The sequence below is a fragment of the Strix aluco genome, chromosome 4, assembly GCF_031877795.1.
Source record: "Strix aluco isolate bStrAlu1 chromosome 4, bStrAlu1.hap1, whole genome shotgun sequence".
Lineage (NCBI taxonomy): Eukaryota > Metazoa > Chordata > Aves > Strigiformes > Strigidae > Strix > Strix aluco.
This window is the reverse complement of record NC_133934.1, coordinates 60,650,537-60,671,119: the sequence shown is the minus strand read 5'-3', so window position 1 is coordinate 60,671,119 and position 20,583 is coordinate 60,650,537. Positions and strand designations below refer to the sequence as shown.

General features: G+C 42.0%; 1 protein-coding gene across 1 annotated transcript in view; it reads right to left on the bottom strand.

Annotated features, from left to right (window-relative positions):
* The window catches only part of LOC141922317 (transmembrane protease serine 11E-like), a 43,547-nt gene extending 23,393 nt beyond the window's left edge, over positions 1–20,154 (bottom strand). The window contains exons 1-3 of the mRNA XM_074821453.1: positions 19,991–20,154; positions 11,949–12,070; positions 11,088–11,206 (exon numbers count right to left, since the gene is read on the bottom strand). Coding sequence (XP_074677554.1) covers positions 11,088–11,206; positions 11,949–12,070; positions 19,991–20,154 — 405 coding nt within the window. The remainder of the gene's footprint in view (positions 1–11,087; positions 11,207–11,948; positions 12,071–19,990) is intronic.
* Between the last annotated feature and the right edge of the window lie 429 nt (positions 20,155–20,583).

Here is a 20,583-nt window from a genome sequence, read left to right as displayed (position 1 = left end):
CTTTCTCCTCACCCTGGACCACTTCCTCAACATTCTATACAGTCTGAACAGGAAGGAACACCATGTGCTGCTGCAGCAAATACAAAGATTTCCAGTGGCATCTGACAGAATACAATTACACACAGTGCTTTTTACAAAAAAAAATCTGAGTCCAAATGCAACTGAACTATCAGCAACAGACATGGTTTTCAGAAAATTCAATCCAAAAGGGATGTTAGTTATTTTTGTGGAGAGAACAGGAAGGATGTGATTTAAAATGATACCAAAATTACTGGATTTGTGTTACTTCCATTCTCTTTCACAATATCATATCTGAATGAGAAAGTAGACACTTTTCCTGTTACATTCTGTCACTAGCTTTCCCCTCCTTAAGAGCTGCCTTAGTACTACATCACCAATAGATGAAAAAACAACTGAAGAGTGGTTTTGTTTCCAGCAATCCTTGTAGGGCCTTTAACACCTTCAAACTTGACCTGATATTTTTTACTTCTGTAACCTGCTGTATCTTACTGGGAAAGACATGCCAGCCAAACCTCTGCACTGTGGCCCCTATCTCTCACCTGCTGATGAATTCATTTGACAGATATGATTCTGTCCCAAATCTCCTCTTTCCTTCAACAATGATTTTGGTAACTTGAATTATGAACAGTAATCTTTATATTCAGACAGAGTTTACATTAGAGGAAAAGATGTAGCAAGATGCCTTCAGACAATAACTTTCAAAGATTAATGTTCTGTCTCATGTTTTGGCTGTTCATGTTCTGGTAAAGCCTTTCACACCCATATCAAACAGTAAACATTTCTCTCCAGCCTGCTTATAGCTTTCTTTTCAGCTTGAGTCACAACCCTGGAAGTAAAAAGCAACTAGAACTTTGTCTGGTAACTTAGTGGGACCCAGTCCTGCCTAGGAGAAGCATCTACACTCACTTTAAGCATTTTGCTTTGATTACAGCCACTCAAAAGTGACACTGTCATCACCAGATCCCTTAAACTCACCCCTGATTAAGTGCATCTCACTTGTTTTCCTGGCCCTTGTCTAGCAACTGCTCAGTGGTGACAGGTGCTGATGCAAGCAAGGTCTATAAGCATTCTTAACCATGTGCCAAGTCCTGCACCTTTCAAGTGAGCAGCATTTTCCTGACAGCCTTTATTTTAGCATTTGTCCAAACAAGTTAACGTTTGCTGGCTAGTTTAGCTTAATGTCTTCTGGTATTTCCTCAATTTAATTTCATATCCTCTATCCTTTTAACAAAACTTCTCTCCATGCAATTTTTTAAGACAAACTGGACTTCCCTCCTGAACACTGGTCCATCTATGCCAATACAGTAACTAATAGTGGCCAGTACCAAAGATGCAATAAGAGGGCAAAACATTCCCACCTGTACAAACTCAGCCACAAAGGAAACTCTTCCTTGTTCCCTGCAGTCAGAAGTTGCTTTACACCTTGATGAACAAGACTTGTTTTCCCATCCTATCTTGAATAACTCTGGATCTCATCATTATCCTTTTCCTCATGTCACACCATGGTCAACCCTCTGAGGCCTGCTAGCAACCTATTAAAGTCTTCATGATTTCAGTCACCCAATATACCCTGCCTCCCTAGGACCAAAAAACCTCAAGCTCTGGAAGTAGGTCACATGCAACAGGTATCCCGGTGCTCCAGTGTAGGATGGGCTGACATGAGCTGGGCTTGCCCAGATGTGTAGCTGGGTCTGGAAGTAGCCCAGCAAGGTTGGCTGTGTCAGCCTTTGCTTTCTCTCACCACACTGCCACTGCACACAGGGTACCAGGATTTATCAAAAAAGTTATCTTAAATCTAGTTTGACAGGACTTTTCTCTGGAATATTTGCTGAACCCTCTGAATTACTTGTGTGGGATGTTCAAAAGCATTCAGTAGGTTTGGGAGCACAAATCCTCTTGTTGCTCAATACTATTGCCCTTTTGCTCACTGCCAGTTTAGTCCTTCAACAGCTATCCTCATACTATATTCTTCCTCTTTCCTCACTAGCTCTTTAGGGTGTAAAGCCTATTATTAGTGACTTTCAAAGCTTTTTGACCATGAATATTAATTGGAACGTATCACCTGGTTCAGTGACTCCAGTTTTGTGGCAATCATACAATACAATATGAATTACTACTAATCAGTTGCATTAATTCTGTACCTAGCACCTGACTTGCTGGCTGATTTGCATTCAATTTATAGCTCAACCTGCTGAGACCCCCAGAGCAGACCATAATGCAAATCCAGTAGCAGCTCCCCTGAGATCCTGACATACCTCCTGCCCAGGTGACATCTAGAAACAGAGATATCAATTACTCAGAGCAGCGACAGCCCTACAGCCACAGTGCTTGCCTGAGGCAAAGAAAACGGACCTGAAGGAGAGCAAGCGTAAGGATCCATGGGCCTTCAGCAAACCAGAAGATCAGAAACTTTCCCATCAGAAGCCACACACACACAAAGGCAGCATGTGTCATGGCAGGTAAGAGCAGAGTGATCCCATACATCTGCAAACGGTATCCTGAACTCTTCACAGAGTTTAAACTAACTGGACTGCTAAATCTGGGAGGTAGGTAAGCACTATCTGACTTTGCACTACAATAAGGAGCTCAGCTGGATGGTTCTTGGAGGCACTGGCTGCAAAATAGAAATAACTAGCCTGGAGAACAGATCCTATGAGGAGCGATTGAAGGATCTGGGACTGTTTAGTCTGAGGAAGAGAAGGCTGAGGGAAGAGCTCATCACTCTCTACAACTACCTGAAAGGACATTGTAGAGAGGTCGGTGCTGGTCTCTTCTCGCAGGTGATTAGTGACAGAACAAGAGGGAATGGCTTTAAACTGCAACAGGGGAGGTTTAGACTGGACATTAGGAAAAAAATTTTCACAGAAAGAGTGGTCAGACAGTGGAATAGGCTGCCCAGGGAGGTGGTGGAGTCACCATCCCTGGATGTGATTAGGGGTCGTTTAGATGAGATGCTGGGGGATGTGGTGTAGGGGAGAACTTTGTAGAGTAGGGCTGATGGTTGGACTCGATGATCCCAAGGGTCTTTTCCAACCTGAATGATTCTGTGATTCTGTGACCTTGTACAGTAGTTCCTAAAAAGATTGGTCTTTCGGATAAAAGAAATTAAGAGGACTAATACATGGGATCACATCAGGATTTAAAGTACCATGCTTATGCCTAGTGCAACCAATTTCAAAGGCACGTAATGGAATGAGAGTTTCATTACAGCCATGTAATAGTGACAGCTGGAATTAAGGTCACCTAAGTATTCCCCTTCCTACTCCCCGCTTTCAATTATCCATAATTAGCTTCCTAAAACTTTCACACTGCCATTGAAATTTTGTTCATATAGGGAGGAGATTTTCCATCTTTTGGAGAGAAAATCAAGTCTGGAGAGAAAACTATCTGGACCAATATCCAGAGAAGGGCTTTTTTGTGTTTTGGTGTTGTTCTTTTTCCCCCAAAAGTATGTTTTTCCCAGGAAAATGACTCTGCGCACTCTCATTTTTTAAGCAATATTTAGAGATAAGGAGCTGAAATACAGGAGCGAAGAGCTCTTAGGAAAAAAATACTTTTATGAAATCTAAGGAATATCAATGGTGATGTATGCAGGTAACAAGCACCCAGACACCATCAGCCACTCAAGTTCAGTACTGGATTTGGATTCTCCCTTTTGACAACACCGTGTTCTAAACAACCACTCTCTTGACCAGGCAGATTTTGATCTCAGTGACACCAGTTCACATCTTGAATCACTTCATTGATTTAATTACCTGTGAACAATGCAGTAATTCTGGATTGTGGGTCTATAATTAAGATAAGATTCTACCCTTAATCACACACACACTATCGATAACTGCCCTTTATTTCATTTTGAATTCCTTTTTCCAGCTCAGAATCACATCCATTTTCCTTGTTCACATTTTATAGCTTTTCTTGACACACACTGAATCTGAATTAGAGTTACTTATCTGGGGGAGGTGGGGGGTGTCTTCCTATGATTTTTCTGGCTTTGTACATGCTTATTAGACCTTCTGCCTTGATGAACCAAGAAAAAAAATGAAAAAGAAAAATCAGCTTGTATACCTATTACTTGAGAAAATTACATTGTGTTAATAAGTCAAAGAATCAATGATGCCGAAGGATCATTGAATTTAGTTAGAGAAAAAGTTGGATATTAGGCACGTTGTCGATAACTAACCATTTTATTCTGAAAATTCATGTCATTTAGGTAGAGCACATTGATGGTTTGAGATCTTACGGGTGAGGAAAAACACCACGCTACAGCTTCATACACTAAACTGCATCAATTCACACTAGCATTTAAAAGTACTTTGTATTTTCCTCAATATTTTTAGCTCCCTGTGCTACTGTGACCTGTGGAAACAGGAAAAACTGGAAACAAAAATTAAAGCAAGAATTCATCTGTTTTTAAATTAATGCAGTACATGCCTATGCCAGTGGTCTTTTTCTTTTTTTTTGATTTCAAAAGCTATTTCTGAAGAAAGCATCACAAATGAGATGGCAAGTGCTTTTAGTGAGTAATTTCCTCTCTCAGTGTACAGCATTTCACCTACATCTTTAAGGCCACACCTGTGTATATACGTACTGACAGTCGAGTGTGTTGTCAATTTTTAATTCCAGAGCTACATAAACAAGTCGCCATACTGTCATCTTGGCCACCGTTACAATGCCATGTTTCCCAGTTGGCTGAATTACCGTGGAAAGATGCTTGCTGCTTTGTTTCTATCCACAGTTACCCATAGAGGGCACCCTTATTATACCATGCTAGCCCAAGGACAATGCGAGAATGATTCCCTTAAAATAAAGCTTTTAAAGCGGAAGATGTAAAATGTCCTAAATTTATTTCAGGATTTTTTTCTCAAAATTCTCCTTAATCTTAAAGATCTTTTTTGCATAGATAAAAGATTTTTTTTTTTCATTTTACAACATTATTTTGCAGAACAAGAAAAAAGATTATTATTAAAATGTCTCTGAAAAGCTTCATTTAAAAAGCTTAATTTTCTGGCTTTTGTACTATAGATGCGCTTCTAGATAAAATTGAGTTCAGTGAAGAACAAGAAAAAATTTCAGTAAATGTTCCATTCTTTTCACCTCATATCGGTACTAAGCAAGTACTTGAGGAAGCACATACAGAGCCTAGGAATGCTTTGGTTTAAACAAGGACTTAGGTTCTAAATTTTGGGATCTGTATCTGAAAACACCACCAAATCTCTTTTGAAACTTATTAAAACCAGGAACATTCTTACTCAGTTTGGTCTGGGTGCTGCAAGACTCTAAAAAGCCCCTGGAAATATTTGGCTGCTGCAGCTATCATAATTTCTCTGTCCCATCTATCTTCAATTTTCTTTTCTTTCAGGGGCCAAGAGGGGAAATGAAGTGTTTTATAGGGGCTGTACACATACAGCAAATGAAACTACATGGTACTTGTAGATACTTGTACTTTTCAACTTGCTGTAAGAGAGTCATGTTAGACTCCCTTGAACACTCCCTTTTCTTGGGGCACCTTCAATTATCACCTCTAAATTAGTTCTCAAAGTCTGGTCTTCAGAGAAACAGTCTTTAGGAGTGTTTCAAAAACCTGCTACCTTGGGGATCTGCTCCTACTGAATTAACCTCCCAACCCAAGGACCATAAGGCACTGATAGAGCAAGCCACATGCTTCTGAGCTTTACCTTAACACCCACATGACAGGTATGACAAACACACGTGTAGTTTCAGCCAGCTTTGCAGCTAGCTCCTAGCTCTGCAGGGATTTGTACCTCACTCTCTCTCCCAAATGCGCACACACACACACACTTCTGCTCCCCAGGAAGACTTGAGTCGTGTCTGACCCTAAAAAGGCCAAGTGTCATAAAACAGCGGTCTCACCTACTCAACTCACTACTGCCGGTCTTTTCAGCTAGGCTTCCTCTCTTAGCCAGTACTTCAGGCTTTAGCCCTGCAGATGTGACAGCAAGCTATTTATAACTCAAACGATACAAGGTACTTCCTGATATCAGGATGACTGCAAGCTTATCACTGGGTATAAAGCAGAGTCTTCCAGTTACAAGCATCCTGTTGAAGGCTAACCCCATGACCAAACAAGCTTATCAGGTGTTAAAGCTCTGCTTTCCATGGAAGCACAAGTGTCTATATGGGAGTTAAGGGAGAATAAACACAAAGCAACTCAAGTACTGCAGCAAGGGTGAATAAAACCTGAGTGGGCCAAAGGAACTAAGTGGGTCCTTTTCTGATTACCCATAGGCACTTCAAAAACTCCTTCCAATCTCTGGGGATCTCTTCTCAGATGCTGAAGTGGCTTTAAGGATTTGGCCTTTCAACTCTCTCCAACTCAGTTCCCTGTCTGCACAGAGGAGGCATCAGTGCCTGGGGGCTGGGAAACTACGGGAGTGCTTTGGTTGTAATTGAATTGTGCTGAAGCAGCCGAGGATCTGCACCACTGAGGATGAAGAGGACAAAGTGAGCTCCCATTGCACCCCACTGGTGTCCTTTGTGGTGGTGGCCCAGAAAGCAGCTAAGCAGAGACATTGGATTCAGCGACAAGCCCTGTTTGTGAGCCACAAAGCAGCAGAGAACTACTGAGTACCAAATGCTGCACTTGACAGACCTTGGGATCCTCACTCACCTTAGCAACACAAAGAATAGGAGGTGTGTGTGTGAGGAGGGAGGTGCACGGCACCTGCCTGACCCTCTGCTTCTCCCCCCTCATAGTGAGAGAAATGTGTTAACAACTTCTAAAATCATCATCTCCCAAGGGAAAAAACTGCCTCCTTCCTTACCAGCTCCAGTACAGGGACTTGTCAGTGAGTCCTTAAACTGAATGAGAACTGGCACAGTCATCAGAACTATTGTGCAGCATTTTCTGCAGCATGTGGTATTGCAAGTGCCTCTGTAATACCCAGTAGAGACACTATTTCTAAATTAAACCTATACTAATTCAATTCTATTAGACAGGACAAACTTCAAGAGCTGTATTCATTAAAAACTTTCACCAACATCTGTATTTAAGGATACAGAAGATTCTCTTATTGCTTGAAGTCACTGAAGCAAGACATCTGTTTCTAAAAAAGATGTCTTGACACACAATACTGAGTCCGAGGCAAAAATTACTTGATGAAATTCCATGACTTCAGTAGAAATATTGGGATAGGCAGTAGTTTCCCAGAGGAAGTACCCAGGTATCCTCTTAATACAATTCCCAACCACTCTGCCCAGATCCAGCCAGCTAGTTCTGTGCCAGTTTCAGATGGTGGAAGGATAGGGGAGAGCCCAGGTGTCTTGCAGATGATGAGACAAGAGGAGAAATCCATGCCAGTCCATTCTGTGGCTCAAGGCACTCACAAACAGAAAACAAACACCTCGCCTCTCCCCTAGCCACCCAATCATCCAAGGAGGGAGCCACGCTACACACATACCTGAGGGAGCATCCATCCACCCAACCCACGGCCTGGCTTACCATCACATGGGAGCGGAAGAGAGTAGAGGATAATGGACAGGGCATAGCCCCAGAAGCAGGGGAGGGTATGCGGTCCAATGCAAGAGTCCACAAAGACACATGGACTGGGACATGGAGAAGCAGCCTGACAGCATGTCTGGGAACAGCTCTGGCCAGAGGAGGAGTCAGGGAGATAGTAGGTGCCTGGGAAAGGAGAAGGGTGGCATAGCCTGTCCTCAAAGAGGGGAAAGCCCACAGCATCTAGGAGTATCAGAAAGTTATTGTAGTGGTAAAAAGACCAGACAGGTACATTTGCAGGTCACTGGTGGGCAGAATAAAGGCTGATGCCCATTTCTATTGAGCAACCATCCATATACTGAAGGGGGTCACATGCTCTAGCTGCTTGGTGTCCACTACTGTCTCACAGCTAGACACTTGCCAGCCTTCAGCTGAGATAATTCCCATTAAGATGGGCTTGATGAGGTACTCATTTCAAGCTCTCCAGAATGCACACCTCCTTCCCCTGGGCTTAAAAATGACTTTCCACACTGGACACAAAGCCCCTCCTCCCTGAACCCAGGTCTATCTAGCAGCTTCCTCCACACTTTGGGGTGCCAGAGAGTCTGAAAAGGAAAGCTTAGAGCAGGGCCTTGGAAATCTCCTCTGGGATGCTGTTAGTCAGAGAGTAGTTAGGGCCTCCAAGGCATTCTTGGGAAACCCAAAAGAATACTTTTTGTGGAAGAAGAAAAAACATCCAAGTCTGGTGCAGGAGTTGGAGAAAAACAGCGGGTAAAAGTTGTGCAGATCAGCCAAGCATTAAGTGAACCCACTATAAAATAGAGCTCCTTGGGGAAGGAGCCATTAAGACTGTGACTGTGCCCTTTTTATCCAGTGTGAGAGGGGATGGTCTGGCACAGTGCATTTTGGCTTGGCAAGGGAAGAATGACTGGTCCAGCTAGAAAAACGAGCAGCTCTGGTGAGCTGGAACATATCTTTCCACAGTGACATTCAGTCAGGTCTGCTTTTTCAAGAGAGCACAAAGGGAACCCTCGCAGCCAGTTGCAGGAAGCCAGGCAAGGAAAAAGACCTTTCATCATCTGTTCCTCAGTCCCCCCAGCTCCACCCCACAAGACATTTTCCAGACTTTCCAGTCAGCCCTGAGATGTTGACTGGTGCACCAGCTTCATCAGCTCTCTGGCATGATCTTGCTGCATTTCCCTCCCACCTTCAATGAGATAAGAGAGTCAGGAATGTTTCACACAAAGGGTGTCACTACTCAACTCTGGAAACCAAAGCAAACATCAGGACATTTGCTGCCAGCCCCAAGGAAGGCATGGGATGACTTCCCTATGGAAGCAGAAACATTTTTCCTGGTGAAACATCAACTGTGAAAAGAGCTTCTTTCAGGGTTGTTCTGGGGACAAACGAAGGAGGCTTCATCAGGGAAAGATCAGAGAAGGGAACTCTTGGCAGGGAGTTGCACTAATTCAGGTAATTTGAATGCTTCTGATTATCAGAGATGATTCACTTCTGTTCACTTTGCACCAAGTATTGTGAAAGACATTGCATTTATCTGCACTGAATCACTGTTTCACAACATGAGCTTAAGATATTGTTACTACTATAACTATAACAATGGGAAGGCTTGGACATCCAAAACCCTGACACCAGCCACAGAAAGAATGCAAAGGATTTTGGTGAATCCAGACAAATCAGGAAATGTGATTTAAAATTCAACTTTCTCCTCCTCTATTAAAGAGATGGTGTGAAAACCCTGAAAATAGAAATGCAGGTATTCTGAGACAGCTGTCTGTCAAGAAGTCATTTCTGTCTCTGGAAAGATTGCTTTGATTTTTATCACCACAAGCTGAGTTTTGCTTGTGGAGAATCAGACTTACAAGGAACATATGGTTATTCATTAGTCTATGGAGTCACTTTAAATAAGCTTATGGACAATTCTCAATCTCATACATCCTTGTTAGATGGAACACCTGGAGTGAAAAACACAAAAAGTCAAAGTTTATGGCAGGGACCATTTATATCAGCTGACCTAAAATTACAGCAAAGAGCTAATCAAATCTGAGAAGGAGGTAGAAGTTAATGGCTGAATTAAAGACAGCTCTTAAGAAAAGTCACAGGAATGAAGGAAAGGCAACACAGTTGTCTGTATGTTTGTTATGGCGTTGCTTATCAGGTACAACATGCTCTGAAATAATGGTTCTCACTGCTCAAGCAGCACTGGTATTTACTGTCTACTGTCAGAAGTGCTCAACACCCATTGAGGAGACAGGGTTTCTAAAGCATTGGATTCCATTCAAGCATCTAAATTAATAGCTGTGTTCAGAGGAAATCTGACTGCATTGGACACTATCTGAAAGAACTTCTTAGCTAAAGGAAGTGCTTCTTTGTCACATTTTTTAAAAATGAAGAGGGAATGGAGAGAGAGAAAGGGATACAACCTTACTCAATGAAGCACTATTCCTCAGACTTTTCTCCCAGCCCTTGCCTTCCTCCCACTGCAGCAATACACAATGCCTTCTTGGTCAGGGAGAACATTCCCTCTCCAAGGTCCTATATCACAAGGTTAAAAGCCTGCAATTATTAGGTAATAGTTGTAAAGTGGTAGCACCTAAATAAATGCAGCTTATGTAAGACTCCACAGATCTTGGGAAATATGGTACAATTCCTGGTAGGCAAAGGGGGTGAAAAGGAAACAAGTGCAGAAAAAAGGACAGCTTGACTAAGATCTCCAAGACCCTCAGCAGTGGAGCCGGGAAGAGATGCTAGCACTGCCAGATCCCTATATAGCACCCTGCTTCTGCAGAACAATCTTCACCACAGCTCACATTTTGTTGCGGACAAGCGGCATGGCCCTAAATTAAATGACAGTGGGGAGCAAAGCATTGATCGTCCTATTAACTGAGTATCTGTGCAAGGTTGCTAAACAGGAGGTAAGAGATACACATCGGACTCTGATGAATGAAACATAAAAAGATACAAGCACAATCACATGCTTATTGCTGTAAAGAGCTGACCTCTGTAATTATCATCTGTGGGGAAGAGTCTCAAAGAGAAAACAAGAAAGGAAATTGCAATGTGTCTATTTATTTCCATAGCTACTGTATGACTGAGAGTCGCTCAGCAGCCTCTGCTATTTGTAGAAGGGTTTCCCAACAAAACATACCAGGAAAAGGACTTGTGTATTGTTTTCTCAACACACAACCACAGCCTGATAGGTAGTTCCCCACCCTGTAAAGGAGAGGGTGTAAAAGCATGCTTTCCTTAGAGACAGTGGGGCATACATCACAAAGACAGGATCAGGGCAGGGAAAGAGAAGACATACACAAGTGATTAGTGATATAGGAGGAAGCTGAGATTATTGTCAATATCTGCTTCACCACTGCAGGGACAAAGAGAGGTGACATGCTAGAACAAGCAGACTGACAAGTGCCTGGTCTGCCAGATATGATCATGACTCTCATGCTATCCATTTCCCAAGTCTGCTAACCATGGGGGGTCAGGGTACACCAGGCAGCTATGGTCTAAGAGTGTGCTGTTCACATTAATGATTCTTGTATTATCACGCAGTCCTTCATAAGAGAAAGGCACAAGAGTCCAAACTTACCAGTCTCTCAACCCTCTCACTCAGGTCTCTAAACCTTCCTGAGGACTGTCTGGACAATTCATTATTGTACCGGATGCTGGTGATTTTTATGTTGCCACTGTAATAGAACAGCTTCTGATCTGTAAGGGAAAGAAGAGGAACAGGCAATAGTCAAAGCACGAAGACAAATGAACTTCAGAGAAACACCTGGGACTGACTGACATCCAGACATCTAGGGAGTGGATGAGCATTCACCTGTATCCAACCCATTCAAATACAGCTTCCAAAAGCTAGGAGCCCAGGAGCAAGAACTCAGTTGAGTTGGGTAGTAAGCCAAGTAGTGACAAAAACCCCAGTTTCCCCAACAGTTACATTTGTGGGCAACCAACAGCACTTTGGGCTCACACAGGATCATGAACTGCACCTTGCTGGTCAGCTGCCTTCCTGCCTGGCCTGTATGTCCACCCAACACCAAGCCCTGGCAGGTGGCTGCTGGTGATCAGGGCAAGGGAACAGAGAAACACCACAGGTAGAGACAAGCGAAAGGCTCTGTTTGTCACTCGTGTAAGGGAGACCAGAAGAGTTGTGTGTTGACCTCACCACAGAAGTATATCATGAGGAAGATGTGAAAGGAGTGAAAGCAAGTGAAAGCCAACAGAAACCACAGCCTTAAACCACCCCGCACAGCAGGAAATGTTCCTAAGAGATCTGCAAAGATGCTAAATGAGGAAAGAAAGAGAGCTCTAGAGAAGCCGGTGGTTTTTCCCCAAATGAGCTTTAGACAATCTGATGAAAAGAAAAATCCCAGCATTGTGTGGCACACAACAAGCACAAAGGAAATGCATTAAACATAGGAACAGTGATATGTTATATAAAACTTACCATATGCCAGAAAATAAACTAGGAGACCAATGGTGATAGCTGCTGCCACTGCTGTTCCAATAACAATTAGAGCAATTTTCCAGGGCTCAAGATGTCTTATTTTGATGTCTGGCTGATGAATTCTGGGGGAAAATAAGAAGAACAAAGGGAGATTAGTAAGAGATCCTTTTCTATTTAAACCCCTCAAAAAATAAGCTAAAGTTTTCTCCCTCAACATCAGCTGATTCTTCCCATCAGTATTAATTGACTTCTCACCCAACACCCTTGAAAATGAAACCATGACTCAAGACTATTTTGAAATAGTTGTTGGGATATGCTAGAAGTCTTGGAACAGAGACAGGGTTTGAGGGTTTGGGATTTTTATAATTAGGGACAAATTAAATAGGAGTCCCACTAAGCATTTTCTTATGTGATCCCCCAACTGGAAATCTGCAAGAATAAAACTTATTTTTCAGCTAAGTGAACCTACATACACCAATGTAGGCAGCTTTCAGTTGGTTAAACAAATCAGTTATCACAGACACACTTTTGCTCGCAAAACTGCTTTGTGCAATAAAATTGTTAAAAAACATCCCATACTTTGTATAGTACGTATCAACACATTCTCCAAGCTGCTCAGTCCATTTCAGCCTGCAAAGCAGGGCTGGACAAAAAGAGAGAAAGAGATTTCAGAGGGCCAGTCTGTGCTTCCTATTTCACTCGGACTAAATCTAAAAGCAAAATACAAGCACTGCTTTGAGCAGTATTTGCTGAAGTGATGGAATGACAGGGAAGGGCAAGGACATGTGAATGGACCAGGGAACATAGGTAGGAAGCCTCACCAGATACTTCTCTCTGCCATGCTCTCAATTACACAGGTGCTATTACAAATTAACTCACGGAAAGTCAACAGTCAGTAGGTCGGTATTATAGTTAGACAAAAACTGCCTGAAAAAGGTTACAGCAAATTCTGCCTCCGACTATAAACTCAAAGGCATCTGAAGATCCTTAAAAGCCATCTTTCTATTATGTTACCAGTGATTACAAAATACAGAACAGGAACCACAGTTTTTGGCAAAGAGTCCTTCATTTAGAGCCAGCTACCTCACTCATGCAGACATGAACATCTCCAGGTTAAGGTACAGCCTTCCCCAGGAGAGCAGGCTGCAGGGATCCTCTCCTGAGGGTATAAGGCATCTCAGTGAGTTCCCACCTTTATACCAAAGTACATATAGCCCACTTCCAGAACACATACCTCACCAGCCATAAGTTTAAAGACATTAAAATAAGTTGGAAATAACTGCAAGCGACCACAGCAGCTGTGCGCAGGAATGAGACAGCAAGCACACTCTGCACTGTACATAAATATCAAAGCAGGTTCTGATATTTCATTCTAATTTTATTGTAAAGCCTTACAATTAGAGCCTTATTACTTCAGCGTGGAAAACAACTGACCCAGGCTAAATATCGTGACATTTGATTGAGTGAAAATGGGAATACTCATTTGTCACTCATATCTGTTCTGACTTGTCCTGGTTCTCCTAGCTAGTGTTTCCTTCACTCCTGTTATCCTCTAAAACAGCTATTAATTAACCTCTCATCTGATTTGCTTCAAAATGCATCCGTGAATCCATAGCAGAAAAAAACCAAGACAGAAATTAAATAGTCCTGTTAAGAGTTTGGAGATGAGCAGCTCCAAAGTTATTTCTGAGACTACTGTATGGAAGTTGCCTTGAAACTTTAACTGGAGAAATTAAAAATATGCAGGTATAAGTAGTCAGGACTCTACCTCATTAAGAAGAATATTTCTAAATAGTAGCTCTTAGGTGAAACCATTAAGTCAGTGGCAAGTACCACTTTAATCTGTCATGTAGGTTTGTTGGAGGGTTTTTTCCCCACCACTCCAGCTAGTAGTCCTTTGCATAGCTTATATGCTTTGCAAATGTATGTTTGAAGTGAGACTAAGTTACAAGAAAAGCCAACAAAACAAACAAAAAACTCCACATTTAACTTGACACAACCTACTCTCATTCATTCTTGTAGATACTCTCATTTAAAAAGCAGTTGTCTTAAGCTGCACATAAGGAAAAACACTCAGAAGGTCTTTCAGCTATAATGATCCTGGCATAGCCCCAAACCAAAATGCTGGGTTTGAGAAGCCCATTTGAAAGGCTGAATGCCACCACTCCACTGCAGTAGGTGAGCATGAAGAAATTACTGTCTATCATATCAGCAAAAGAGCAGTTTCAGACCACAAGTAACATGGCCGGGACACAGTTAAATATCAAGTACTGTATAATTTGAAACCTTTTCAGCATTCTTTTGTACATACAAAACCATTTTTTATAACTCTTATTCTTTATTTCTTCCCTCTGAAGTTCCATGTTATCATTTAGCAAACAGAAACCCCAGTCCACAACAGTTACTCACATATGTAATTTTACTCACACACGTGACTTTCACTTAATTCATGAAACCTGTTTGAGAGCGTCCTTTCAAAGAGCTGCAGAGGGGACTCAGCATCAGCTTCTAAACTGAATTTTCTCAGGCAAGAAGTGTTTGATAAATACATCTCAGAAAGTCACTTAATGGTGGGGGGGAGCTGTTTGGGGACTTGAGATGTCTTTTTTTCCTTCTTTTTTTTCTGAATAAACGTTACCCCTTCCTCTTAAATAACATGAAATTACTGTTAAGGTTTACTCTCCACTCCTAATTTGTTTAAACAAAAATTGGTTTTAAAAACAAAATATATTTTTGAGTAAAATGTCCTTCGTTAGGCTGTACCATCTGGATACTTCCCCATTTGAATAAAAGTGCAGACTGAGCGCATCAGGAAAATTTCAAATACAGGTTTTCAAAGATATCTGTGAGACAAAGATTTCTGGGCTGGTACTTTTCCATTCCCATTAACTTTGAGCTTTATTGCTGCTTTGCTTTGTCTCCTGAGGTTCAGTTCCTCAAAGATCAGTTATCTGACAACATGTCCCATTGTGTAAAGTTGGACAGTACTTACAGGGATTCAATATACACAAGAGAAGTAACTATCCCAGAACTGAAACAGCTTCGATCCACATGATGACCCATCAGAGCTTGAATACTCGGCAGAGAGCTGATAGAAGTTCAACAGTGGGAATTTATTTTCTCAGATCATTTGTCAAAGCAGTCCCTGCTAACTCTTTGGGAACTATCTACTCAACAGAGAGGGAACAGGGAGTATAACCTAGAAATGCACAGCAGGATTAAAAACACTCCACCTGAGAAGGTAATTGAAATCCTCCAGAATAGAAATTGAGATTTTTAAACATGAACCAAATACCAGCTGAAAGCCTCCCACTGACCTCAGTGGCCTTTCTGTCAGGGTCCCTTCTGTCTGCAGCCTACGTGGTCCTCCCCTCTACTTCAGAGACTCTGCTCTTTGCCAGACAACCATGCCCATGCAGTAATCTTTACACCGCAATCAGGGACTTGATTTCATCTCACAGCAGAAAATGCCAAGTCACAGATTAAGTTTTGTCTGATTAGGAAGAGGAGTGAAATATTTGCAGACAAAGAGGAAAAACAAAAACATATAAAATTTCCCACACTGACATAACAATTTTACTTGGTTGTCCTCTCTGTTTCCTAATAAATCATAACACTGGAACTGGCATTCAGCTGGCACTTTCCTAGAAATATCCATTGAGACCTTTCCTGAGTGCCAGTAGGTGATTTGAAGGCCTGCATTCTGTACTTGGGTTCCCCCCTATCATGAGCATAAAGAAGCCCCCCTAGGAACCCTTTCATCAACAAGGAGCTCACACCAATAAACACAGAGCCAGAGGGTCCCCCTCATATGCATTTTACAAGGCAGACATCAAAAGGACACAGCTAATTATGTGTGTTGACTTTTAGTTAAAAAAGAAGAGTATTGAGGGAAAAAAAAAAGGTCAGTCTCAAAGAAAAATTAAAAATCTTACCTAATATTGTAGCTTTGTTTTTCTAAGGGTGCCAATTTAATACAAGTATCATAAGCATTGCATTAAATAAAGCATGCATGCACTTGCCTCACTGCAGCCTGAAACTGTTAGTTTACAACAGAAATTAGTGTCTACCTACTGGAATTTAGATTTCACTTCTTGCAAAAAAGCAGAATTAAAACTGCCTTCTACAAGACAAACCACCTGCTTCAGAGGAAAAGCCTCAAAAGGCTTCCTCACCAGGGCAGAAAGCACGCTCTGACACCTGGGGGAACCCCTCCATTACCTACAGTGAGCTTCATATCAGAAACCATGTCTAGCTAAGTCATCATGCACCATGAAAGAGAACACAGGCTCTGCTTCAGCATGCACGCACTGACAGTGTCTGCTCAAGAAAGGTGCTGACAGGACAGCCTAACAGCCAAACCCAAACCAGTCACCTAGAGATGATCTCTTCTGGGCTATTAAATGCCCTTTGGTTTTAGTCCTATAAGAGAGGAATGCTTAGACAGACAAATTTTCTCCACAATTTTAGAATACATGCAGTACTTCTCTCTTATTAAAGTGCTTTGAGAAAAAAAACTTGATGAAAAACACTATATCAGGCTTAGCAATAATTGTAATATATAAATACACACGTTACAGGACAGTGATGGCATTTTAATCTGTTTACTGAAATAAATCTGTTTACTGAGATATGAAATGTCACTGTAAAACAACTATACTTACATCACTCCTGAAGAGTTCTGCAAGTCTGATACAACAGACCAGCCCTTCTGCCTTCATGATAGTTTGGTGCACCTGTAACCGCTTATATCCCCTGAGAATCTGACCCAAAGTATCCAGGTTTTCCTGTAATTTGGAAGCTTACATTTCTGGCTGAATAATAAGTTTTTCCTTATTTTATACTTTATATATAACAAAAAAAAAATGCTAGGCTGGGTAGATAAACAGCGAGATGCTGTAATCTAGCAATGTATTTTCACTGAACAGTGATGGACAAATTTCTTCATGGGGGAAATGCTGCAGAAATAAGACAAGGGTCCTTAGACAAGAGGTTCAGCTGAGGCTCAAACCCCAGCAATTCTCCAGTGGCAGAGAAACCGGACAATTCCCATGTTCAGTTCTGTATGAAAACTGTCCCTCTTATCACCAAATCTTTCCACAGACCACATGAAGTTCGCAGATTGTCTTGTGTCAGAAGCATGTCAAATTAAGCCATCCCAAGCTTTGTGTCATTCAGAATGAAGATCTCTGTGCAACCAGAAATACAGACATGGAAGGAGTATGTGACAGAAGTAGAATGACTTGATTTTAAAAGTTTATGCTGACCCAAAATGCCCAGTCCTAAAACTGTCTGTGAAAAAAATTAATAAAGTGAGTACTTCTGGAATACCTATTGGGAACAGCAGAGGCCAGAAAAGCTACTGGGTTTACACTGGGGCTTGTTCAGTTAATGAAGACGACGAGACTTTAAGGCTCAGAAGGAGGTCCCTTCTCATTCTGGTTTTCCCGTCTAAAATGGTCAGAAACTGAGTGAATGTGGCAAGGAAACACAAATGGTACCAATTCCATACGAGTCAAATCAGGTGTGGTGTGTACCAAAATCAAAAGTATTTCATTAGGGTTTCCTGGAATCAGGATCTACTCTGAGGCAAACTGAGCAGAATAGGTTTCTGTTTGGTACCATGCAGCAACATCATGTGCCTCCTGCAATAATCAAGGTTAACTCCCACTAATGCCAATGGCACACGAGTGTCCTTGCACCAGGGCTGGTATCCATTTCCTGCTACACCTCAGCAGTCTGTAATTTACACTCATTTTGCCCACCTACTGCATGACAAATTGGTGCAAGTGGCACTGCAATTCCACCTACATATTCACTTTTAGACTACAGCTACTCTGTACCTCACCCCGTCAGGGCACAAGATCTTCACAAGGAAGTTGCAGGTAGGACACTGCATTTGCTTCCCAGACTGCAGGACACAGCACAACAGAGGAGGGACAAAACCAGCAAGGCTGTCTACTCCACCCAGGTTTCCTTAGCAGCTTTGCTTCCTGAAGGATTTTATGGCGCATGTGTTCTAAGTTAGCTTGAAATGTTGTGAAAAGAGGCATCTTGGAACTGGATAAAGCTAATACTGAAGCATCGCTCTTACAAGAGACAGGATGATGAGCTCAAACAGCAAGGCTTACAGCTCCTTGCTCAGATCTACATCCCTGCCCAGCAAAAAGCTCTGGACTAACAGACTACACAGTGTCTTTGATTAAGACCACACAGTCTCCATCCCTTCCCAAATGTGTAAATATTTAATTATCCAACACAGATTTCCCTTAACGTACTTTAGATTTTATAATCATCTAAACTCCTATTTAAACAACTAAATCCTTTCCTAACTAGGAGGCAACCAAATTAGATTCAGATGTTGTTTAACTACCCTCTAGAACACTTATTAGAATCATTTACACCACTGTTGATACCAACAAGACATGGCAACTAGATTTACATCTAACTAGAAAAAGGAATGGCTTTTCAATTCTGATTGGTAGAGAACTCTCAATTTTCCCTCTTTATGTGACACACACGAACTGGTGTTCACAACTGATGGGGATTTCTTCCTCATCTGACAGTTAGAGCAGCATAGCTTTTAAGGTATGGATATTAAACAGGGCAGAGGATCTTTAGGTAATGAGCAGGGTACCACTAAGGAGCACAGAACGAAAAGCTGAACTCAGTCTTATCCTGGCAAAGTCAACACTGTATTGAATAAAATTATGTTGTCCTCACAGAATGAGAAAAACACCTAAGTGGTCACAAAGAGTAAGTTTTGTCAATCCAGAAATTTCAGCATGTCTAGAAACTATTTTTAAAAACCCCCATTTTTAAAAAATACTGAGGATGGAAAAAATAAGTATTATCTTGCAATTACCCACAGCCATTTGCCCAAAGCAATACCAGAGAGGAGACTAATATCGTCGTTTTTATCAGTCACACACAAAAATTCAGCCATCCAGCCAAATCATTAGGGTGTTAAAAAAAAAAAAAATCACATTCTTTTGGATTTTGTTTCTGAGGTCATACTTTTAAGCTTCATCAATCACTGAGGCACCAACAAAAAAGCTCAGGGGACACTGAGCATCTCCTATTGCCACATGAATCCAGGAGCCAGAGTGTTAAACAGAAACAAATCCCAGGAGGCTCGCTGTAAATTTATGACCAGATCCCTGCTCTGACCCAAGAGAGCACAGTAGAGTGTTGCAACAGGGAGACTTATTTTTGTAAAAATACGCTGAACTTTCCATCACTGTCTTAAATATTGTTACAGTAAAACAAACTAAGGATATCCAGCATCTCTGACTGCACAAAAATACTTTCAGACACAAAACACCTTGTCATTACACCCTAGAAATCATGGCTTCTTCCTTAAAAGTACTAGGGTCAAAACTGGAACGATGAACACCTATAGCGTTCTCCTTATGTAGCTGTTCTGCCATCACTGATTTAACCAGGATCTTTTGCAGGGTTTGGGGGAAATAATATTGCAACTACAACCAACCAAAACCCACGGTTTCCAAAAATCATGTTATTAACATTTGATTTTGACACAAAAGAGCTTCCTGGATTCTGCACTGCTGCAATAAAATCCTGCTGGAGGCAGGATAAGACAATCACAGAGAGGAAGCATAAGTGTCAACTTAAGCCACCACATCATCTTTCTAAACAGAAAGCAAATCTTTGTGCTCCTGGCCATGCTAGGGAAGGATTTCCCTCTGCATTTCTCACTCCAGCCATATGTTATTCTTTTCATCCAGACCGCAAGCTCCCAAACCTCCTTTTCAGCCTGCAACTTAATGTTTAGCTTTCCCTCCATCTATCACCCCTTTTCAGGCTGCACATTTCAGACAGATCTGTGATGTACCCTAGAGCTAAAAGGATGAAAGAGGCAGAGATAGAGCAGTGAGGTCCAAGGTCAGGCAAGAGAACAAACAGATTTCTTTTCTGGATCTATATATGCCCTTGAAGTCCTAAAGCTGTCCTGTAGACAGTATCCTTTACCACCATTATACCTCCAAATCAGACTTGCCCAGTTAAAACACGCAACCTACCTTTGAAGATCCCATGGTAGGTCCCGGTAGGTCTGGTAGCCTTTCTGACCACCAACCAAGGCTTGACTAAAGTCTGGACTGCGTAGTGAATGCTGCTGGAAAACGCAGGAGTCACATTGACTGGTGTGACGGGAAGGGAAAGGTGTTGAATGAAGATCCTTCATTGAGGCACGGCTGGCGCAACACCCAGCACCCTGTGGGTTATTGCAAAATGAGGGAGCGAACTTCAGAATAAAAACAAACAGAGGTAAGCATGGAGTTGATAAGGAGACTGGAACCTTCGGATCAGCTCCGCATCAAAGAGCTCCCCAGGCAGAGATGGACAGAGCAGATAAACCGGCCCAGGCAAGAAGACTTGTTCTTCACCACAGCAGAACAGGAAGTGCGTGAGATTTCCCTTTTCCAGCGCTCCCTTTCTGTCCAACTTGTATCCCTACAGCAGGCCTTCTCCTGAGCAGCAGCACCTTCTACCGTACACTCACTGTAAAACCCACACAGGAGAGGCACCACGCTGTCTGCAATGCTAAGTCACTTGCCTCCTGAGATAGCCAACACAAAGGCCTAACACAAAAAGAAATACAGACATAAATGGC